The sequence below is a fragment of the Poecilia mexicana genome, unplaced genomic scaffold (genome assembly GCF_051168715.1).
Source record: "Poecilia mexicana isolate PSO_F unplaced genomic scaffold, ASM5116871v1 scaffold_3, whole genome shotgun sequence".
In the NCBI taxonomy this organism is placed as follows: Eukaryota; Metazoa; Chordata; class Actinopteri; order Cyprinodontiformes; family Poeciliidae; genus Poecilia; species Poecilia mexicana.
This window is the reverse complement of record NW_028263372.1, coordinates 4,993,965-5,018,602: the sequence shown is the minus strand read 5'-3', so window position 1 is coordinate 5,018,602 and position 24,638 is coordinate 4,993,965. Positions and strand designations below refer to the sequence as shown.

The following is a 24,638-nucleotide window of genomic DNA, read 5'->3' as shown; positions in this document are numbered from 1 at the left end:
TTTACTGGAAATCTTTCTTAGAGCAAGTTTTTTTTCTCCACTAATATCAAAATACCATGGAAGAAAATATATCCACCCTATTTTTGCAAAAAAAAAAAAAAGTTTTTCTTCCTTTCCTTGCATAAGCAGAGGAAGCTTTGGAGCTTCTTACTGCCATAAGATACTAACATGAGACTCTAGAAGTAGTAAACTCTTTCCAAGCTGGAGGTTTGCCCTCTGAAGAGACCAGAATTGCACATTGGCCACCTGGATGTATTTTTAGTCAATAAACCATTACTGTACAACCTGCCTGGTTTTTAAGACAACAAAACAGGAAAAACAAACAACAACAAACAAAAAAACGCAAATTAGCCACGTTTTCATCTACTGGTTAGAACAGAATCAACCAGGCCAGAAAATCATAATTTGTAAACCTCTACTTCCTAAACAATCAGGAAGTAGAGGTTGAGGACACTTGAAAACAACAGAGTCTTTCCCTCCAAATTGAAGGTTTACAGTCAGACATTTTTCAGAGATGAAAAATGTCTGACTGTAAGGCATAATGTCTATACCTTACCAGGTCTGTGCCTGATGAGGCATATACCCAGCAGTGTATGTGAAAGTTTGCTACAGCAGAACTTATTTGGCTGATATGTTTTCATCTCTCCTTTGGTGCATTAACTCTTTATTGGAAAAACTAAAAACTACCTCAGCTAGCATAAAAATGGTTTTGTGAAATCTAGGATGTTTGAATTTTATTTTGAAGTTAATCATTTCCATCAAACTTTCCTAATGCAATACTTCAAAATAGGGCTGTTGTAAACGAATATTTTAGTAATCGAGTAATCTATCGATTATTCTTACGATTAATCGAGTAATCGGATAAAAAAATTATAAAATGAAATATTGGTAAATCTGGCATAATACCGGTGTTACTATCAGATATCAATATCAGTCCAATTTTTCATATTTGAGCATCCCTAACAGTTGCTTTTTTGTAGTTTAGAAAACTAACCTGTAACAATAATAGCTCACTTTCTAAGTTAACCAGAAGAAAAGTTATAGAAAAATCTGAAATTATATTGAATTTAATAACAAAGAGGCAGGCTCACAAATATGCTTATAAAAAAATGTCTACAATCCAGCTTTTAGTTTATGTATTCATCTTCAGTGAGTTTAATAGATTAATTAAACACACCTTGCCACCTAACCTGTCACGCTTTGGGTTTGAAAATACGGGAAATGCCGCCTGGAGTGGGAGGAGAGGGCGAATGAACGAACGTAAGATGGGGTGGAGGGGAGGAAATAGACCAGCGGACTGACGAACCGTTAGACCGGGGGACGAACACGGGGGGAAGCAATACGGGATATTTACGACACCTTCACTGGTCACACTCAGAAACTCATCTACCAGCCATGTACGATGCGCTCCGCCACCCGTTTCTTCAGACCGGGATATGAAATTTATTGTGCGGTTCGTCGGTAAAGCTACATTTACACGGTAAGCATCAGCTACTCAGCCGCCCGCCCTGTTCAGGCTATCCGCTCACCTCAGCGCTCTTCCCGCCGTTCGCTTTCAACCAGCAGCCCCGGAGGAGAAATGCTGCCGTACTCCAGGCATTCCCCCAGTCATTTTAAGGATGCTTATTGGTTCCCCAAAAAACGATAAAAAGTCGGGCATTATCATCAATCAATAAAATCCCCACGGGCCAATCTTGAAGATTGGACTTTATGCCGCTGAGACTTAGCTTTTGTCAACAACTCAGAGGCGGAAGTGAGAGCTCCGCGCAACGCAAATGAAGTCCCGGCCGGAACACGGTGCGCTAACTAATACAACATAAATTAACGAAGCTTCGAGGCAGGTAAATTTTCCTCGAGGAATTTTAGTAATCGAGGTACTCGAATCATTCGAGGAATCGTTTCAGCCCTACTTCAAAATGCACATTTAAAAAAGTTAATGGAAACATTCCTTTTGACAAAACTGTTTAAATGGCAAAAGAAAAGAAACTGCTGCATTACCCTGTCTGTGCTGAGGCGATGATAACAGGACACAACATCCGAACACCCACAGGCGGTCTGTCCTGGTTCTCATGCAGAAGCTCTGTTCATGAAAAACTCTCCTGGATGTTCATACTTATTTTATATATAAGACTTTCTGACATTAATGAATTAGAGCTCCAAAGGACAGGAAGGAGAGCTTTGCTGCCAAAGATAGTAAACATAAACCCACTATTATGAACAATGAGTTGGTTACACTTTACTGCTGACTTTGGATCAGAATGTAACCAAAGTGAAACAATCTGTTGTTCACCATGAGTGCTTGATGTTGAATGTTGTGTGCACTACGATATATGTTCCTGTCTGACATAAATAAAGTGAATGCCCTAAATACCCAACTGATCAGAATACCTTAGCACCTCCCACCTTCCTTAAGGGGTCAGAGTAATGTCGTGCACACATACACACGCACACCACCACCTCCTTCTCATACCTTTATGGGTTTGTATTCTGGTTTGGCCCAGGCTCATACATTTGACACAACAGATGTGAAACCAAACAGCAAAGTTCCTGATCCTAATTTATTTTTTTAGACTATTTAGTGAGACTATTAAAACCTTATTATGATGTGATTATAAGAAACATATCGCTTTAATATTGCGAACAGATCTGCTTTTTCCCATTGCTAAATATTCACCAAATCAACCTGCATACTTACAAGCTCTAATATGGCGGTCTGCCTAATTATCCTAAATGTGTGCTGGTTATGCAGAGCAGTATTTACCTTCTTGGATGTTTTATCCTTTCGTTACATTTACAAATAAACGTTAATGAACAAAATGTGGCTTTTTGACAATTACTGTAAAAAAACAAACCATTAATGTTAAATAGAAACTTGATGATATAGATTTGACTCTACTCGGTTTGGCTGCAACTTATTTAAATTCTCTTCGACAACAATCGATTACTGACCGTTGTTTACGCTCCACAACATTTTTCTCTTGCATGGTCCACGTGTTCAAACAGAAAAAGGGAAGCAATTATTCAGTGTTGTGACTCCTACAGCATGGAATCAGCTCCAGTCTGAACTAAAATATTGAATCTTATTTCATTGGAATTTTTTCAAGCGGTTCTTAAAAACACCCAACGTGATTGTATTAATTAATGTCATTGCTTTTAATCTGTTTTGCAATTTGTTTTAAACTTATATATTTGTTTTAATTTTCTTACTTTTGTGTAACCAGGACATTGTGTGCTGCTGGTTAAATAAGTGAAGAAATGGGAAGGAAAGAAACTGATTTCTGCAAAATAATGAGAATTAAATCAAAATATTTAACATAAACTATGTGGTTCCATAAATATCCACCCCTTTAAGTTGATTGACAAAACAAAACAAAACAGGAAGATAACACAGGAATAACAAATTTAAAAATGATGTACTTCCCTAAAAGTACTAGACAATGTGCATGAATATATTTCCTAATATGGTAAACGGAGATGTTTTCCTTCTCTACCCAGAGCCTGGCCAAAGTGTTTGCTGGGATGTCTGACGGTTTGGTGGCTGTCTACACCTTGGTGGACGACCTTCCTCTGGATGGAGAGATGTACCTTTGTTCACACACCTTAAACAAGACCGTATTTGGCCTGAAGGACTCTGACCCGAGGCAGAGGCCCTACCCCGTCCGGAGCATGGCTCTGCTCAGTAGCGGCTCTCAGGTGACCATGAAGCCACATTTTCCCTCTTCATCATGGTTCAGATCCTAGAGCTCATCATATAGTTTGTGTTTTCCACTCCTGGAGTTAAACTGATAGTTTCTTGTGTGTGTTTTCCAGCTCTGGTTCTCTAACGGCCCAGGCCTGCTGGTCATTGACACCAGCAGTCTCCAGGCAGTGCGAAGGCTGGAACCGTACAAGGCTCCATCGTCCATAGTGAGCATGACCACTAGCTTCAGTCTGTGTGGAGAGGAAGCTCTGTGGACGCTGGATGACCATAGCAACACGCTCAAGCTGTACTACGCCGCCTCATATGAGCTGTGTGCCACCTACTGGTAGGTGTTAATCAACCCATTTGGGTCACAGAGGCAGCAACCAGTGGTCAACAAAATGTCCTTATAAGCTACATTAATCTAAGCAGACGGTCAACTTTTGATGGTCATTTCTTGCTGAAATAGACTCTTGGAATTTACTTTGGAGTTCTGTTTTTTGTGAATTCAGACTCTGTTGGGTTTTCATTTTCTCATTTACAGTTTAAGATAACTATTATAAGCATACAGCACATCATAAATATCTGAAATTATGCTAAAATGAAACATAATTACATAAAACAACCTCTTCAGAAATTATAAGTAATTTTTAATGAGTTATGGTTGGAATGGCTCACATGTCAATAAATCACAAGATTCTGTCCTGATTACATTAACTGCCAGATAAGCCCAGAAACTATACGCTAGAGGTTTATCCATATGAAAATCTGGGTCCATTTTGATATGCAACATTTATAATGCTGATAACTGATATTTATTGATATTATAGAGATGATGGGTATTACACTACCATTTCAACATCTTCAGAAGAAAAACGACCACACCGCTGACTTCACCACCGCTTCCCTGCTTCAGTTAAACTCCCACAATCCTGTGCTGCATCATTGTCACATGATCAAACGTTACATGACCAACCTCCTCCAGAAACCAACAGCAACAAGATGGAAATAAATATTGGTTGTTAATATAGGCCCATTTTTATCAGCTTGATAATGATATGTTAAAAAGTAACTAATATCAGACCAATACCGATGTTGGTGTCGATATATCATGGAACACCTGCTACTTTTGAAAATTAGTATCATTGTCCGCTTCTTGGATTGACATTTACCAGAGGAGTAAAGCTATGTTAAAAATGTTTGTCTTCATTGTGTTAATTCTCTGTTCAGCTACTGTTTAGTTAGGAATGTAACAAAGTTCTGCTCTCATTTGGATTAAGAGATCCATTTAAAGACAGTTAACATATTTAAAGCTAAAAACTGTCTGCTGCATTATACAGGAAATGATAGTGAAACATGTTCCACTGTCAGATTTATTCTCCAGTAGAGGTGTAGAGCCTCCAGTTTATCAGGGGTATTATTGATCATGATTGTAGCACTCATCTCTATGTTGAAACATAATAGAGTTTTGTTTTGATTGCTTTTTTTTTCCTACTTTGAGCTGTGGAGACAGAAACCCCTTACGGGACGTGTTTGCCGTGCAGCGTCCTGCTGGGATGGCCGCGGCGGCAGGTGATGACATCAACACTACGGACCAGAATGGGAAGCTGGAATGGTCTAACGGAGATGTGACGCTGATTTTTAGTGAGGAGGCAGGCACACAAATCATCCAGCACCAGGATTCTGTGACAGACTACTGCTCCCTGTCGTCTACCTGCTCTCTGGAACCGCCACAGTCAAACTGTCTGAGCGCCACAGACTGCAGTTCACTGAAGAGTAGAAGCTGTTCACCGTTGGCCCAGAACCTGCAGGCCCAACAGGAATCCATAACTACTAACCTAGACTCTGCAGAGGAAATAAACTCTGTAGTCCCTGAACTGCAGGCTTTTAATCTGCTGCCAGTGAATGGGACAGTGTGGATCCCCAGGTAAGAACGGTTCACACACCTGGAGGCCTTGTGATGCGTCTGATCCAGCTGAGAGGAAAACTGTTTCTATGACCTTCACTTTTCTAAACGTTAAATATAAAATTAAACACATAGCATAGATCTTTCCACTATTAGCTACACTACAAAAAAAACAAAATCTTGCCAATTATTTTTGTTCTAGTTTCTAGTGCAAATATCTTAGTAAACGTCAAATAAAACAAAAAAATTTTTTTTTAAAATTACAAGTAATTTTTCAGCAACATATAGAGGCCTGTTTTAAGTAAATAATTCCTTAATATTGATGAAAAACTACTACTTCCATTGGCAGATTAATTCACTTATACAAATGTTATAAGTATAATAACAATACTAATCTGCCAATGGAACAAGTAGTTCTTCAAGATATAGAAAACAAATTGTCTTCGGTTTCTCCCTTTCTTCCTGGCTTGCTAGTGACTGTCTGCTGCAGGGAGACAGTTGGTACTTCTATGAAAGAAGCAGAAAATTTCAACATTCAACTTTGGAAAGAAACTGAATTGTTCTGCAATCTAACCCGATGCTGAATGTGTGTGTTTGACAGGCGTGGAGGTGATTTGATAATCATTGAAATCCAGTCCTGTGGAAATCAACTCAGGGGACGTGTCTCTGCTGTCCTCAGTCCACCAGGACTGTCCTCTCTGGGGTGAGTTATTCAGCTATTGTCCCTTCCTGCAGGAATGAGGGTGTTCTGGTGGGTCGGTTCCATCGCTGTGGAGAAAAACTCTGCAGCAGTAATTAGGCATGGTGAACGGCAAGCACCTCAGAGTCCTCTGGACCTCCAGGGTGGGCTTTGGTGGTGGTACTGAAGGAACATGCTGAAATCTCTGAATGTTTGCGTTTTTCTAGCAATTTATTTTCACTTTTTTTTCTTTGTTATTTCAGGATAATGTCTGCTCCTTAATTTTGCAGTTTCAGAGGACAGCTCACTGCCAGGTCCAGTTAGTTTAGGAGCAGATCTGCATTTTGAATCAGATGGCATCAAAAATGAATTTAATTACATGTTTAGAAACTATAAGAATTTCCATAATAGAGCTGAACAATTCACTGTTTTGTTTTGATGCCTAAAGGAGTTTTCTCTGCAGGTTCATGGTTCCCTGTGTGTTTACAGTGACTCAAAACAATCTGTCGGTGGGGGATGGGAGTTGAAGGGGGGGATCATACTTTGAAGCTGTGTTTCATAGAAACATTTCTGACCACCTCCTCTGCAGTGATCCTCCCTGGGGTTCCCATGGTCTAAGGGTATGGGGGTTAGGAGGAGGGGGGATTGGATGTCCGCAGCTCCTCACAGCTGCTATTGAACATTCCTATGTAGAAACCTTCTATTAACTAACACACACACACACACACACACACGCATGTTTGTCTGGCTATCTTTGTGGGGACTTTCCATTTACTTCCATTCATTTCTACAGCCTAAAACTTACCTTTACCCTTTTCCTAACCCTAACCATCACATACCTAACCCTAACCAAAACTCAATTCACACCTTAGCCCCAACTCTGACCCCTGACCCAAAAACTGAGTTTCCCCTTGTGGGGACCAGGCTTCGGTCCCCACAAGGAGCAGTTGGTCCCCACAACGTAGTATGTGTCAGGAAAATAGTCCCCACAAGGTATTACAAACAAACGCGCACACACACACACACACACATGCACACAGGTGTTTACAGATGCACTCTATGCTGAGCTGTGGTTGCCACTAAATACATCTGGTGTTAATCAGTTGCATGGCTCTTCAGTGTCGTTGCTGTTATACAGGTGCTGGTCATAAAATTAGAATATTGTGATAAAGTTCATTATTTTCCATAATGTCATGATAAAAATTAAATTGTCATATATTTTAGATTCATTGCACACCAACTGAAATATTTCAGGTCTTTTATTGTTTTAATTTTGATGATTTTGGCAAACAGCTCATGAAAACCCAAAATCCCCGTCTCAAAAAATTAGAATATTATGAAAAGGTTCTCTGAACGAGCAATAAAAATAATCATCTGAATCAACAAAGTAACTCTAAACACCTGAAAAAGATTCCTGAGGCCTTTAAAAACTCCCAGCCTGGTTCGTTACTCAAAACCGCAATCATGGGTCAGATTGCTGACCTGACTGCTGTCCAGAAGGCCATCACTGACATCCTCAAGCAAGAGGGTGAGAAACGGAAAGAAATTTCTGAACGAATCGGCTGTTTGCAGAGTGTTATATCAAGGCACCTCAGTGGGAAGTCAGTAGGAAGGAAAAAGTGTGGCAGAAATCGCTGCACAACGAGAAGAGGTGACCGGACCCTGAGGAAGATTGTGGAGAAGGGCCGATTCCAGACCTTGGGGGAAGCAGTGGACTGAGCCTGGAGTAGAAACATCCAGAGTCACTGTGCACAGGCGTGTGCAGGAAATGGGCTACAGGTGCCGCATTCCCCAGGTCAAAGGTCAAGCCACTTTTGAACAAGAAACAGCGGCAGAAGCGCCTGACCTGGGCTACAGAGAAGCAGCACTTTGGACCACTGTTGTTCAGTGGTCCAAAGTACTTTTTTCGGATGAAAGCAAACTTTGCATGTCATTCGGAAATCAAAGTGCCAGACTCTGGAGGAAGACTGGGGAGAAGGAAATGCCAAAATGCCAGAAGTCCAGTGTCAAGTACCCACAGTCAGTGATGGTCTGGCTGCCATGTCAGCTGCTGGTGTTGGTCCACTGGGTTTTATCAAGGGCAGGATCAATGCAGCAGCTATCAGAAGATTTTGGAGCACTTCATGCTTCCATCTGCTGAAAAGTTTTATGGAGATGAAAATTTAATTTGGTCTGGAATCGGCCCTTCTCCACAATCTTCCTCAGGGTCCGGTCACCTCTTCTCGTTGTGTAGCGTTTTCTGCCACACTTTTTCCTTCCTACTGACTTCCCACTGAGGTGCGTTGATATAACACTCTGCAAACAGCCGATTCGTTCAGAAATTTCTTTCTGTTTCTCACCCTCTTGCTTGAGGATGTCAGTGATGGCCTTCTGGACAGCAGTCAGGTCAGCAGTCTGACCCATGATTGCGGTTTTGAGTAATGAACCAGGCTGGGAGTTTTTAAAGGCCTCAGGAATCTTTTTCAGGTGTTTAGAGTTACTTTGTTGATTCAGATGATTATTTTTATTGCTCGTTCAGAGAACCTTTTCATAATATTCTAATTTTTTGAGACAGGGATTTTGGGTTTTCATGAGCTGTTTGCCAAAATCATCAAAATTAAAACAATAAAAGACCTGAAATATTTCAGTTGGTGTGCAATGAATCTAAAATATATGACAATTTAATTTTTATCATGACATTATGGAAAATAATGAACTTTATCACAATATTCTAATTTTATGACCAGCACCTGTATGTTGTAAATCTGTTGGGCTTCTCTTTGGCTCTTGCTCAACAATACACAAAAAAACAGAAAGGAACTTTTCTGTATTGAAGCTGTAGTACGAAACTTTTATAAACAATATGTTTATAAAAGTTAAACTGTCACCATGCCATCGCAGATAATCTGTGAAAAAAATCAAACTCCTCTACCTCCTTCCTGTGGTCCTACTGCCATCTGCAGTACAACCAGTCAGAGCCAGGAGGAGGGGCTAAATGCTCTCAGTCATGCTTGTGAATGTGCTGCTCACACCCTGCCCCTTGCTCTCCGCAGTGAGAGCTCCGCAGTGTGAGCCTCACAGCTCTGCTGTGAGGCTCTGCCCACATAAGAGCTCAGGCTAGTTAGCTTAGCCACCGATGATGGCGGATAAGCAGTTTTCTGCCATCATGGTGATTTCCTTTTTTTTTTTATACCATTTGCACATCAGTACACTTACATAAGCTGAGGTGGAAACATTTATTTTACAAGACACATGTAAGAATCTGTCTAAAATCAATGTTTCATGTAGCGCCTGCAATACTACTCTTAAATTAAAAGCAGTGTTTCCTGAAGGAAAGCTTAGATTAAAATTATGTTCATAAGAGCTACTATGGGCGTCGCCATGTTGAAATTGCGACTTCTTAACTAGAACGCTGTTATGTGGGGTTCTGACTCCAAACCCAAAATGATGAATGACAGATCAGTCCTGATACTCTCTGCTCATCTTTTAGTGCCTTTAAACCCTGAGAAGCACAAGATCTTCATCCTGTACAAGCACTTGGCTACCATAGGCTGTAAATCTAGTGCACTGATGGCTTTTAAATGAGCTGCCTGTGAGTTTCTGGGAAAGGCAAATGACAGACACGTTCCACCAGCTCCTCACCCCCTTCTATTCCTCTTCCCCACCTCAGGACCCTGGAGGAGGCAGCGCTGGTGGCTAAGGACATGGTTGTATGCGGCTTCCAGCAGAAGGAAAACATGGAGTGGTGCCTGGTAGTCTGGAGGGCCTGGGGCCACCAGGAGCTGGACGTTTTCTACCAGTCCTGGGAGGAGCTGTACCACTCTGAGAGCAGCAGTAGCAGGAGGAGGAGGTAGCTGCTCAGCATGGGGTGGGAGGCACTGAGCAGGACAGACACCTTACCCCCCCCTCCCTCCATATAACTGGAAAAAGAATAACACTGACATTATTGAACAGTCATCGTTTTTATTTTAAGCTAGTTGGATAAATTACTAAAAAAATTTTATTTTTGCTAAATGTCAGAATAATAAGAAATATAATTTGTTATATTCAGATGGTTACATACAACATCATCACTACTCCTTTAACAATTTGGGAAAGCCTCATCTTGATGGCTTCAGAAGCTTCCTGTTGGTTAGTTCTTCATATCTGATATGGATTATTATAAGGTCGAACACTCTGCCTCCACGTGAGGCTTCATGGGACAATCAGAAAACATGAGATAAGATCCAGGAAGATGCGGTGGGCCTTCCTGATGGATGTATCAGGAAGGCCCTGATTCCATTCCCACCATGCTGTCATGGTGGGAATGTCCACCATGACAGCAGACCAGAAGAAGAAGACAGCTGTTGGCCTCTGTCTGTAGTGCTCCTCACTGCCCCCTATTGGTGAGGCTGCGGTCTTTGCCAGACTAGAAAGGACTAACAGGGGCAGCAGCTCAGGGCCAAAAATATATCTATTTCTTTTCTTTAACAAATACATGTTCAACAAACATTATATTTTATATAAAACTATATTATATATAGTATACAATATTTAATTATCTTAAAATTCTCTAGTATATTTATTTGGGAACAATATGGAGCTGCTGGCTGGGTGACATATTAAAACATACCCACTGATATATAATACAATCTATTAATATATTGTAATTTTGCCATCCATCACCAAATCTGGTTTTAGCCCAGCACCCCACAGCCTGGTGCTTTCTGTCTCACTGAATCAGAACCAAAGCAAAAGACCTGCTGACTGGGTAAAAGTATAACTTTCCCAGTGAAACATGTTCTGTCCAGACATGGAGTGAAAGGTCACTCAGGGAGGAGAAGCCATGCCTCTTACAGAAACAGTAAAGGCAGATTACACTCTGCACATGCACACGGGAACAAAGACCTGAACATCTGGAGGTTTGCCCTGATGACACTAAAAAACAACCATGGATCAGCAAAATGAAAGGGAGGATACCTGAACACCATCCTGTATGATTTATGGCAGCATCATGCTATATGAGTGATTTTCTGCAGGAGGAACTGGTGCACTTTAGTGGACATTGTGGTACAGCTTCCTCTGGTCCCTCAGTGGAGCAGCTGCCATGTTTCAGTGAGCCTCATGCGGCCTGATGTGACAGCGAGGCAAACTGATCCAGACCTGAAACACATTCTACCCAACACACTCTGAGAGCTCAAGAAAATCTCTCATTATTTTGACATTTAGCAAATGGGAATATGTTTGGTAAACATGAAATGTTTAATCTGATTCCATATCTGACAGTCCGGAATAAAAACGTGTGTGTGTTTTAATGTGTATATGTGACCTGAACCAAAGCACATTAGAGGCCATGGAGCAGACCCCGGCCCCCCGTCCGCCTCCAGCTTCTCAGCTCCCTCTGTTTACTCCTCACATATTTCTGTCTACTAGAATCCATCCAAACTGAGATGGTGGAGCTTCACAGGAACATTCTGATCCTCAAACACAGACTGAGCTCTGTCCTGCTGGGTGGGTGGATCCCTCTGACGCTCTGGGAACAAGATCCAGGATCCTCTTTGGACCTGAGCACTGCCAGATGCAGATTCATCTGGACCTGAGGCCGAGGACAGGAGCTGCTCCCTGTCCAGCTGCTGCTCTGTAAACACATCTGGAGGCCGACTGCAGCTCACTCCCAGATATTAGGCAGAAATAAGCAACGAGGTGCAGCAACAGAAAAACAAGCTGTCAGACGCTGCAGCATCTCCAAACATCCCGACACTCTCATACAGTTTGAATTATTGACCAAAGGAGCCAGGAGTTATTCATTTACTAGAACTCTATAATGAAAAATATGCAGATGCTCAACATTGTTATTGTATGAAATTATGTTCAATACATTTTTTGTAAATAAAGTTTCAGTGTTTTTCTCACTTGTTTTGAACCACTTGGTGAGACAGGAATCTTAGAATGACATTCACTCACATCAACCTTTTTTATATTTTAAACTAATAATTTTTTTAAAAGGACCTTAATCCACCAAACAGCAGCTGAGGAAGAAGAACACTGCACCGTTTGGGGAGACGGACAGACAGATGGACGGATTGTAAAACAGCACTTTCAGCTTTGAGCTAAGGAGTAAGATGACTTTAAGTCGTTTCTTATCCTGAAGGTTTCGAGTGTCATTTTAATTTGGCAGAAGCAGAGATGATACATGGAGCTGTGTTAGGAATGTCTGGGATTCCCAGCTGCCCTGTAAACAATCTGCTGTAATAAATAATGGTGATATCTTGTTTTCCTGTGTAAAAATGAGCCAGCGTGTCTTCATGAAGTCCACCATGGACTCCAGATGGGAACAAAGCAGGCTGCTGGCTGAAGAGCTCTGCACAGTTTATCAGTGATGCTCTTATCACTTTCAGATAGTTCTGATGTTCTCTGTATGTGACTGATGTGAGTAAATCCTACCGCTGACTGAGCTGTTCAGGTCAGAACATTCTGACCTCGCTGCCTGAAGTGCAGGGTGGATGGGTGTGTGGGGAGGGGAGCTTGGGAGTCACGTGACCTCCGATAGGTGGACGTAGTTGAAGCTTGTTTTTAGTCAGTCTCTCATCAAACACTAGAAAGCAGTAGAAATACAGCTTTAATAAGAACTACTTCAGGCCGACCTGTATTGATTATTTTTATTTTATAGATTACTTCCTGTTTCTATATAACGCTGCTCCTAATGTGATTCTGCAATAGATTTTTATTTGCAAACATGTTCCTGTAGGGGGCGCCACATACAGACTCCAGTCGGAGTTCTCTCTCTGCCTTTCCTCTCGTCCGGCAGTTACTAATAAATAAAGGCCACTAGTGCCAATAAAACTTAAAAAAGCAAGAAGTTCTTAAAGGGACGGTTCAGGCTTCTCTTGGATTTGTTTAAAATGGATTTCTGTCTTAGAAAAGTCATAACTAATATTCATGGATTTCATTCAGTTTTGTGATGCATGACTTTCTGAAGCAGGAAACTACAGTGTGTTGAAGTGACTCCATGCACTGCTAGACTGAATAACATCAGGGTCACATTATGTCTGTGACTTTTAAACATACTCCAGCCCATTGGTTAGCACTGCTGCTTAGCAACAAGGTCCTTGGTTCAAATCCTGGCCCGTGGACTTTCTTCATATGGCTATTAATTGGTCCCTAAAATTGCTCCTGTAGGGGTGTGTGTGTGTGTGTGTGTGTGTGTGTGTGTGTGTGTGTGTGTGTGTGTGTGTGTGTGTGTGTGTGTGTGTGTGTGTGTGTGTGCGCGCGCGCGCGCGCGCGCGACTTGTGAGGTATTCCCTTCTAATCCAGGGATAATAGCTGGAGAATGTTATGGACAACAGATGGAGGCTCCATTCTACTAAAAGATGTTTCATCCATTAAAGATGTGGATTAATGAACTGCGTCTTTGTTGAAATGACCAAATGTTGGTTTGAAGCTTTCAGCTAAAAAGAGTTCAGCTATGTTTGGACTGGAACATTTTGTCTTCCTGGAACTCATCTTCCCAGAATATTAACTGGACATGTTTCCGCTGTGAACCCAGAGGACTGAGGGGCAGCAGAGACAGAAACTCTCTATTAGAAGTCAGGAACATCAGACCGTACATCTGTTCCAATTGATCCCAGTTATTAATCCTCCTAATTCAGATTATTCGAATTTGTTTAAAATGTTTTCTACAGTCATTGACTTGCAGCCTCCACTCCTCCTAGATGAGCATAAAGTGACAACCGCTTACATTGTCATTGACTTTACTGCAATGCCTCATACAGAGCATGCATGTAGCAACAGTGGAGAGGAAAAAACTCCCCTTTAACAGGAAGAAACCTCCAGCAGAACCAGAACCTGGATCAGAATACGCAGTAGGTTAGAGAAGGCAGAGCAGAAACAAACAAAAAAAAAAAACAACAGCAGTGATCCAGAGGAGTGAAAAAGTATCACCTGCAGTCGCTTCTTTTGTGGCTTCATGAAGGAAACAACAAAGCAGAAACTCAGAGTTGGTTTCCATGAACTCAGGATGAAACAGAAAGACTAGCAACTAAAGCTCAGTCAGGGGCTTTTCATTTTGCCAGGTACATCATCTCCAGGATCTAATCTCTAATGACTTAGAGGAAGTTAACACTGAAATATTTCATAAAGTCTGAGAGCCTTAACACGAGCATCAGGATCAGCTATTTGTTTCTTAATCTTAATAATGATTCACATGGATTGTAACTGTTTTGTGGCAAAAGAAAAAAAAAAGAAAAACACATATACTAATTTAAAGATTTATTCCCTCCTTTCTTTTGTTTTGTCCCTCTGCAAAACCTTCTTTAAAAGTCCCAGATGAAATTTCAGGTAAATGAAAAGCTGCATTTTCATGAAATTTTTTTCATTTGGGGTGTTGCAGTGCTGAGTTCACCTTTTTTATATTAAATGAACAGTTTTAGCTGTCCAAATTCATATTTGGTCATAATTCAATAATTTTTTATATTAGTTTTGAAAAGACCGCAAAAATAAATCATACAAGTAAATGTTGGACTGAATCTCAGCAAAACTGTTCAATGTGAGGCTGATGGCAGCTTAGAGATAAAATATCGTTTGGTACCAAATTATATTTTTATATAAATCAGAGCTGATTAAAGTGGTAGGAATCTGACTCTCCATATCCAATGGTTAGAGAGAACATTTCCATCTCATCAATTCTAGCTCTTCTAAAAGTTTTACTTCCCAAGAAACAAAGCAAACAGGAAGTAAATAGATACAATGTCACACCTCTTACTTCCTATTATCTTATACTGCCTTTAATTAGAAGTCAAACACATGAGCGGTGTCCCTGAGCAGAAAACACCAGCACTTCTTCACTGATGTTCAGTCAGTGCTTCTGTCAGGTACACAGTTTGGCTGAAAATGGAAAATACATTCACACATTCTGACAACCTGGTGGCCATGAAAAGACCAGAAGTTTACACACACACCCACAATTTCTCTGAGGACAGAGATCAGGGCTTTGTAACGGCCACAACAGAACGTTGACCTGTTGACCTGTTGACCTGCAGCCTCTCTCTCTCCTGAGGGACATCATCCTTCTGGACTGGTTTGAACTTCCTGGTTGACGTCTTTAGATGTTGCAGTATTTTCCACATAATGTTTTTCCTCATGATGCCATATATTTAATAAAGTGGACCAGTTTCTCAAACAGCAAAACAACCCCACAGCATGACACTACCACCCCCATACTTCACAGTTAGGATGGTACAACAACAGTCATCATGTCCAAATAGTTCCATTTTAGTTTCATCAGATCACAGGACATGTCTCCATAAATGAACAGGACATGGCTCTGTGTCGTAGTGGATATTTGTAAACTATAATCTAGCTTTTCAGGTTCCATTTGCAGTAATGGCCTCCTGCTCTCTTGCCTTTCAGCCCATGTTGCTTTAGAATACGTTTCTCTGTGGATAATGTCTGCCTCACCGGCTTCAGCAGCATTTTTTTTATCTACTGAATATATGTGGTTTCAACTGTAAATGATTTGTAATAGAGAAGGAAAACTAATCTGATGCAGACAAAACAGCAAAACCAGCTCTATTGCTTGTAAATTTCTATTCATTTCCACATTCTCATCACCTCGTCTGCTGACCATCATCACTGATGGATGAAGTTGTTCCTTGTTCAGTTTAACAGCTGTAGCAAATCTTAGGATTTCCTCAGATAAGAGCATAATACTTCATTAATGACTACTTTAGAAAAAAAATGTTTTTGTTCATGATTTTTTTGAACAGTATAGGACAGATTGTGATGCCTGTCAGGATGCGGTGGTTGGAACATCTGAATGTGTTTGAGCCGCAGCAGAGAGGAAAACATTTAATCAGAGTCTCAGTGTTCTTCTCTTTAGACGCCATCATGCTCAGCAGGGTCTGCATCCGTTCTGCAGACCACAGAGATGATCGACCGAATATAAATTTTCAAATCCATAAGCTGATAAATTCACTCAGATTGCATGAAAAGGATCACTGACTAACACTGGTTAGTGAACTGAAGGCTTTTGTGGGACTCAACATGAAGGACCTGACCTGACAGTAACTGAACCCACAGATGAAGCTCAAGTCTGCACATCGGCTGTACAACAGCTGAACGTGGTTCTACAACAATATAATGTAGATGTATTCAGCCGGAACCTACTGTCAGAAAAACAACCACATGATCTCTGTGTCCCTGTTTGAGGGTCACAGAAGTGGACTTCCTGCAGAGCAGAAATCCTCTCTGATCCCTGCTGGTGAGGAACAACATCTCTCTCCCTCAGCTTGAAGCTCTGCTTTAGCTCTTTGGAACATTTGGCTTCCATATTCAGGAAGCAAAGCTCTGCAGTGTCAGGGACAGAGCTTTAAAAAGCAGCATTGAATCTACCAGAACAGACATTATTTACATACTGAAGGTGTTCTGCTGATTTAGATGCACATTTCTAATCAGGCCAGTCTGAATCCTAGGAGCAGCTGTATTGGTAGCATCAGTGTGTTGGAGGAATGTGTTGGTCCTGAAGGTTTAGCAGGATCTTGTCCTGTTACCTGAAGAGCCTCAGCTGCATCATGCTGTGTTCTCTCTCCAGCTGCCAGCAGACGGACTGCTGAATGCTGTCATGCTGCCTGTTCCTCTTTTTTAAAGAAAACTACAAAGAACTCAGAAATCACATGAGGAGTTCTGTAGTCAGTTTCTGTTCCTGAGTTTGTCTTTGAAACGATCAGTGACAAGATTAAACTACCCATCACTCTACTTTCATTTCCCCATTTTATTATCGCTGCACAGACCAGGAATAACTTAGTTTATAAAGTTTTTAAAGTCATAGATTCTACACTGTCATCATTAAAGGTGGAGCCACACTGGAAAAGCTGTCAAGCTTAATTCACTGAGTAAAAAACATTATCTAGGTGAATTCCAATAAGATTCTGTTTATTTTTATAGCACCAATTCTCAACAGGTCATTTCAGTTGATCCTAGTTATCAACTGAGTTAACGCTGCCATCAGCTAATCGTTCTCACTCTCCTGCTATCAACTTTTTACTTTCATAAATATAGAAAATAATCCAACATGTTCATCTGTTTTTGCTCTTTCTTCTCAACCCTCCAGTCAGTCTTGGCAGACTACTGCTAGTTTTCACTGATCCTGGCTCTGGTTCTGCTGGACGTTTCTTCCTGTTAAATGTGCAATTTTCCTCTCCACTGTTGCCCCCTGCTGATCAGGAGGAATGTGTGCTACAAGTCCATGACTCAATAGAACCTAGTACAAAACATTTGTGAAGTGATTCAAGTCATAATACAATTATATTCGATTTACTTTATTTAATGACATGAAACTGTCATTAAACTGTCCTAAAACTACTCAATACTTTTTGAAAGACATTGTTAGCACACAGCCACAGAAGTGTGAAAAGTTTAAGTTCAGTTTAAAAGTGGAATCCCCTCTTTCTGAGTGGAAGTCATCTCTTTCTGTTTCTTTATTTAAGCTTACTTCTGGCTGATGCCATCTTGTCTTCAGGAGGTCCAAATAATTTTCAGTTGTGTTTAAAGGTTTTCAAACCCAGGGAGACTTTCTGACATTTTAGCATTTTCAAAGAAAAATGAACAACATGGAACAAGGTCTGACATAAGTTTTACCTGATAACTTACACAAAGGCTGCAACATGAGGTTAAAATGTCTGCTAACACTAACCATCCATCAGACTTTAATCAAGAAGAGGGAAATTAGGGATCCTGTTGAAAGCAAGGATGTGTTCAAGTTCAGGGTCTGCATCCTTCGAAGGCTGCCTTTGATCACTGTGATGCAACGAAGGCTTTCTAAATTACAAGGCTCCAAGTGAGGTTCACAACTACTTCCTTCATTTCTCTGGATTCGAAGGAGGAGTCTGGTGTATTCTTCTCAGAGATAGAGTGGGAGAGGAGTACAGTTTTAAATGTTAGTATATTGGAATCTGATGGAAAGGAAATTAAAAGCTTGAAGTGGTTTTTGTAGCTCCTTTTTGTGGTCATTAAAGGTTGTGGCACATGCCAACAGGCTCTTTGAAGGACATAGCCCTGGATGTGGACACAAAGAAGAAATAAAGATCCAAAATTCCAGCCACATCTATCAGAATTAAGTATCTTCACTTGATACAGAACTCCATGAAAAACAGTTTGGCTTTTTTTTTTTTAAGTTGTACAATAACGAGGAACATGAAAAAAGTGAGGTTGATGCTGGAGTCACCAGAAGAAAGGCGTCTGCTTGGACTATACCAACCAGCAGAGAGAAGCCAGAAACCTGGTGAGAGCAAAGTCAAGCTTTAAGGGTCAACAAGGCCTGTGATGGGAGGCACTATGTTCCTACCGTACATCTCAGAGCTGGAACACAGACAGACAGGGTGAAAATATTCAGCAGTGGAGGATGTTTGTCATGAAGAGTTAGAAGCTTCAGAATCAAAAAATAAATCCTTCACCCAAACAAGATTTCAGGGTGTTGAAGGGGACAATACTACAATTTAAGAACACGAGTATGTCAGTTTTAGTTTGGGTCATGATTTACAATAAATAGTTTTACCAAACTATTAATCATGAGACACTCTAGTATTTGTATTAATCTTTTGAGAAGTGCTTTACAAAACTAAGCTGAATGTTGTCCTGCTCCGTCTCGCCCTCCTTCCAGCCCCGGGTGGCTGGATGAGGTGGGTGGAAATCCCAACATTGGTTCTCTCTTTCTGTAAAGGAAAGAAGCCACCCTGGACCAGCCCTCCCTTAAGCCACGGCCAGACATGATTTACATTTTCATTAAGCGCACAAGGAAACAAATGCTTGAGAGTATCTGCATCTAGAACTTGTTGTGAAATAATTCCAGACTAATAATGATGGAGGAGCCCAGGAATGTCCCCAAGGCTGGATTCCTCTGCAGAAACTGCAGGGACTGCAGCTGCATCATTGTGGGCATGGTTTTCCCACACCACAGCCTCATTAGGCATTCATGGAGCAACGAGTCTGATGACAGTCATGAAAACCTGGGAGACAAGATCAAACAGGCCTTATTTCCTATTGCAACACTACAAAAACTGCAGACACACCCACATCACTGAGCCACAACACTTTATTCAACAAAGTCATTTAGAAAAAGGAACAGCAACATGTGACTTAAGATGGCCGACAAGAGAACTGCTCCCATTTTATGACGCTGCTATGACGACCTGAGCGGCTTCTGGTCTGTTAGAAAGGCCTGAAACAAACAGCCTTTGCACCATCACACACCTGAAGGACGCTACCCACACACACACAGGCTTCTTTCTCTCTATTTCTTTCTCTCACGCACACACACACACACACACACACGCACACACACACACACACAGAACAAGGGGAACATCTAAAGCAGACTGCAGATCTATCTTTGGTGAGAAGTTTAAAAATAGGTTTGCAAAAATGAAGAAACAAAGGGCTATGTCATGACTACTGATGCGGTTATACAATCTTTTCAATATACATTGTTCAAAAATCAGAAGGTAGAAAAGAGAGCCTGCAAATTCAATAAATTAGAAAACAAATAGTGAATTGCAGATATCAAATCCAGCAGTAGAGCTTAAAAAAAATCATAAAAAACTGAAATATATAAAAAAAGGAAAAAATGGTAACAGTGTAACAACATCTAACCAAAAAAAACAAAAAACAAAGAAGGTAAAAAAGACACTGGAAGTCTAACAGAACAGCTCTGATTGGACGTTTGGCTGGGATCATGTTCAGGCTCGGCCTTGTGTAAACATTCCCAATCAGGAGGGGAATTCTGCTCCGAGTACTCTTGGTTGGTAAAGTACACACACCAGACAAACAGAACGCATTACAAGCATGACTGTGTACTTCCTGAGGTACACACAACCAACCGCTGCGTCCTCAGCACTGATGGAACCTGTCAGTGGAGAAGAGCCTCAGGTTCTGGTTAGCACCCACCAACGCTCCTCCTATGATCAACAACATGAGTCCAGGCTGCCTATGTGAAAAACAGTCAAACAACGCCGAACGGGAAGTCTTTCACTGCAGTAAAAATAAATAGATGAAAAGTGAGTTGTAAAGCGGAAGTGAACGGCCATGGTGTGTTTTCATCATGCTGTCCTGACCGAGGCATTGCTGCTGGCCAGCTTCCCGAAGCCGTGGTCGTTCTTCTCCAGCCAGAGCTCAGATAGCTGTTGGGTGGAGCCATACGACGAGGCCTTGGAGCCCAGGCACATCTTGTACTGCTTCGCCTCCAGGTTGGGGTCACATATGACCGGGTGGTGGACGTGCACAATCCCCGTGTCCGTACTTCTGAACAGCTTGATCCCCGACTGGACAAATTTATTATAAAGGTCGACGTCCTCTAGCCCCCACCCCTGTATGGAGGTGTCAAAGCCCCCAGCTCGGACCAAGTCCCCCTTATAGACGCAGACAATCCCAAAGCCGTAGGTCCTCCATAGCCCCGTTTTGGAGGTGAAAACATAGTGGTTGTTGCTGGGGACCTTCCCAGAATACACCACTTTGGGGTCATACTGGCTGAAGATGATGGGGAAGTAGGCCTGCTCCCCCAAGGCAGTGTTGGTCCGGCAGCGCTTCAGGAAGTCGCTGGAGAAGAGCAGATCTACGTCACAGTAGAAGAGCAAGGAGTTGTTGGAGAAATGCAGGGAGCCCACTTCCAGAGCCAGAGCCCTGGAGAAGGAGCCGGCGACAGGCTTTATCTCCATGTCAGCTCTGGGGTACTTCAGGTGGTACTCCCTCATCAGCTCCACCTGCTTGACCCGTTCAGTGTTATTGTCCGTGCTGAACAGCAGAATCAGCAGCTTTACATTCAGGTTGGGGATCAAGCAAACTTTCTCAAAGTTAGCCATGAAACGCACAAAGATGTCGTAGCGGCCCGACAACGGCACCAGGATGTTAACTTTGCTTTCTTTGGGCTCCCTCTGGTCCTGTCCTGAACTAGTGAGTTTGAAAGGTACCAGCATTTTCAGAGAGTTGGACAGAAAGGACAGTGAGTCGGACTCCTGGTTGATGTGGCTAGCGAGAGCCCTGGCATCCATCTCGTCTTCTTCCCTGAACTGGATCTGGCTGAAGGTCTGCTGAAGGTAAGCATGTCTCCTCACAGGAACCGTCATGGTCTTCCCTTTGTGCTTCTTGTACAGCAAAAGCAGATCCAGCACGTATTCTGCCCCGTACAGCGGGTTGACCCGTCGGTAGCCGTACTGGATTTCTTTGAAATCGATGACCCTGCCTCGCGTTTTGGCATTGGCATTAATCATTTCCATCACCTGCATGATGATGTCGTCCAGAGCCTGCCTCTGAGAGGAGTCCATCCCACGGCGGGGTGGCTGGCTGTCCGAGGAAGAGAACAGGTACTTCCCAGTCAGGAACTCCCATTCCAGGACTTCCTCTCGTTGATGGGGATGAAAGCGCATGAAGGACGGAGGAATGCCCAGCTGGAGGTCCTCTCGGGTGGGCTCGGCTGCTCCATAGCGCCCCATCTGGACGATCTCTCGGTGCAACTGAATGGTTCTGTGGCGCAGGTCTGCGATCTTGCGGCTGAGCAGGTAGCTGTGCAGGCGGTACTGGTAGGGTGGGTTCTTGTTGGGGTGCAGAGTGATGGCTCGATGGATCTTGCTGTTATGGAGATCTCGTATGTAGCCTTTCTTGTTTGGTTCATAGTTCTCATAGAAGAGTTGCTGCATCTGTAAAGACAGGAGACAGTTTGCTGTCAGAACACTTCAGGTTCAAATTCAGGTCACATTGCAACAGTCTCTGTCTGTCCACATAGTCCACTGAACATGAGGAGACAGAGAACTAATTCTCTCCTTACTGTCTCCAGACCAGACCAGACATGAATAATGCAGCTGGCAGTGGAACATGAAAAATAAACCTAAGGAAACCAGGGCAAGTACAAACACACACTGAAAATACACTTCATTAGGAGAGCAGTGAACCAGCAAGGACTAAAGTGTTGAAAACAGATTTTACTGCTTAAATAAGGGGTGTCAATACTTCTGAAATTTTGCACCAAATCCAGATCCAAAATGTATCAATAAAACCTATTCAACCGTTAAATAGCTGCCTCTTCGTTGAATAAATTCTTCTTTTCACGTTGATTACTCTCTCCAGAATTTCATGATTGTTTTTGTAAATTTTTGCAACCAAATTCTAAATTTTCAAGGAATTTTGTAATATTTACACTGGTATGACTTTGTTACGTTTATCGTATCGATCACAGAGTATAACTTAACAAGCCAGGCCGAGTCAGCAGTGTAGTAGAAGTAATAAACACTGCGACCAGCAGGTGGGAGTTAGCATCACTCAAATCCAATGTTTCTGACCATTTTTGGGGAAATTTGCAATACAGTAAACTCAAAATTATGAATTTGTGTGAAAAAAACAACAATCTGATGAAAACAGAAGCACCAGACCATTGGTGCTCCAGCTGTGTGAGGTTCCCTGCAGTGAGCTGACAGATGTGCAGGTGACAGCAGAAGCTGCGCTCTAAACACTGTCGTCAACACCAAGTCAGAGATGATGGATGGTTACAGACGGCCACAGCAGCAGATTGGCCAATCACAGCCTTCACAGAGAGAAGCTCTCCTCTAGACATGTTGCCATGGTTTCATGAAAGCTCCAAGCAGCTTCCAGCTGCGGTCCAAGCTGAGGTCACAGCCGTGACCTTGTCCGGCCGTGTAGACTCACAGACTAGACACAAGCTCCATGTTGCCAATGTTTGCATGACATTTTTACAATGCCATGTTTTTCCTGATGTATCTGAGTTGATAGTGATGTTGGATGAAAGCCCAGATGGCACCCAGCAGGGTCATCAGCTGGCAGCCAGCTGGTCACAACCCCCCATGTCCCTCCCCCCATAGCTTTAGTCATGAGGCTGATTCTTCACTGCTGCAGTCATTAGTTTCATTTCTTCACACTCATTAATCTCACGTCATTTCTTCACTTTTCGTCACTTTTCTAATCTGAGGGAAAACTGTTCCGGGAAGCTGAAGACTGAACTTTTTATTTCAGATGTTAAAACGCCTTAAAGGCTTAGTTTGTTTATGTGGGCTTGTGTGGAGTAGATGATAGTAAAAAATATTGTACTCGCAGAAGTCAGCAGACTCAACACAACCTCAGCAGACAGATACTGCAACAACAAAGACATGAGGCTTTATTTCTGAGGAAACAGAAATAAAGCCTCATGTCATTCAGTGTCATAATGTTTGAAGATTTCTGTTTATTAGACCGACTTCTGAGCAGTGGGCGCTAAACCCTCCAATGAAAATTCCTCCCAGGTTCCCCAGACTGAGAAAGCTCTTTACATCACTCTGCTTTGGTTCAATTCAGACGCACTGGAGGGTTTTCAAGCACAAACCTCCTGATTGGGGTCATGGAACCCTAATCAGATTTAAGGGTACCTTCACACCAGACCTGTTTGGTCCGCTTTTAACCCAAGTCTGGTTGGTTTGGGGAGATGTGAATGTGGAATCAAACTTTGATGTGGACCAAAAAAGTGACTCTGGTTCGCTAGCCATCCTTGGTGTGGGTTCGGCTGAAGTGAACTCTAGTGCAGTTTGAATGCACATGTCAACACCAAGACCACTCCAAAAGTAGAAAGTGGACAATTCTTACAGGGCATTCTGGGTAAATACAACCCAAACAAACACACAAGTCTGGCACTAGTGGGAGAAAAGGCTTGTAGACTTTTATCAAAGACAAAAGAGAAATCCTCCAACCGCTAAGATCTGACACCACTACACTGTTTACGTCTCATGAAAAATGAAGTTGTGTTCAGTGTTTTCTTCAGAGGTTTTTGTGTTGTTTCCTTCAGTGGTTCTTGGTGCAGTGCCACCACAGGTGAGGAGTGGCATATTATGCTCAAAGGGTTTGGTGGGTTTGACAGATTATTGTGGAAAAGAACCACAGCAGCTGGAAATGGAACAAATGATGCAGCTTTGGTCCCAGTTGAACTGAGGGGTCCACTATCATGTGGGAAAACACCAGTTCTGTGTTCTAGGTGTGAGTTGGATAATATTTTGGTGCTAAAAGAAAAACTAACCAGCTGGGTCAGAGGCCTCGCACACTCTGTGGCTGGGTTTAATCTGCAGGACAAAAAGCAGTCTCCCCCCAAAACACCCCTCCACCATCCAAACCTAATTGGAGACTGGCCGTCTACTAAACACTGGTGATGTGTCCAAATTAATTTTCCGCTCCAGGAAAAGTTTCTCCCAGCAGGACAGCTCCACAGTGGGACTGGGATTGATCCGCTTGGTGGGCAGCAGGACAGCATGTGACTAGGTCTAATTCAGACAGACACCCTGTGACTGTGACACCCAGTGGACCAACAGGATACACAGGATCTTTGATTGGCTTATAAAAGGCTTATAGGGTCAAATGATTCATAACACACAGATGCATCACTTCATTCCACAGAA

The 24,638-nt window shown here is 42.2% G+C and overlaps 2 protein-coding genes across 3 annotated transcripts in view; one reads left to right on the top strand and one right to left on the bottom strand.

The window, feature by feature from the left end:
* LOC148160140 (leucine-rich repeat serine/threonine-protein kinase 1-like) overlaps positions 1–12,134 on the top strand; it is a 62,588-nt gene extending 50,454 nt beyond the window's left edge. Inside the window, exons 34-39 of one of the 2 annotated variants that reach the window (XM_088004085.1) lie at positions 3,496–3,693; positions 3,811–4,025; positions 5,181–5,606; positions 6,187–6,288; positions 9,914–10,093; positions 11,656–12,134. In XM_088004085.1, the coding sequence (XP_087860211.1) occupies positions 3,496–3,693; positions 3,811–4,025; positions 5,181–5,606; positions 6,187–6,288; positions 9,914–10,093; positions 11,656–11,671 (1,137 nt within the window). In that variant the 3' untranslated portion in view covers positions 11,672–12,134. The other variant, XM_088004086.1, reaches the window with a different exon arrangement.
* A 7,157-nt stretch (positions 12,135–19,291) lies between these two features.
* LOC148160139 (chondroitin sulfate synthase 1-like) overlaps positions 19,292–24,638 on the bottom strand; it is a 34,301-nt gene continuing 28,954 nt past the window's right edge. The window contains exon 3 of the mRNA XM_088004083.1: positions 19,292–21,905. Within this exon, the coding sequence (XP_087860209.1) occupies positions 20,313–21,905 (1,593 nt within the window). The 3' untranslated portion in view covers positions 19,292–20,312. The remainder of the gene's footprint in view (positions 21,906–24,638) is intronic.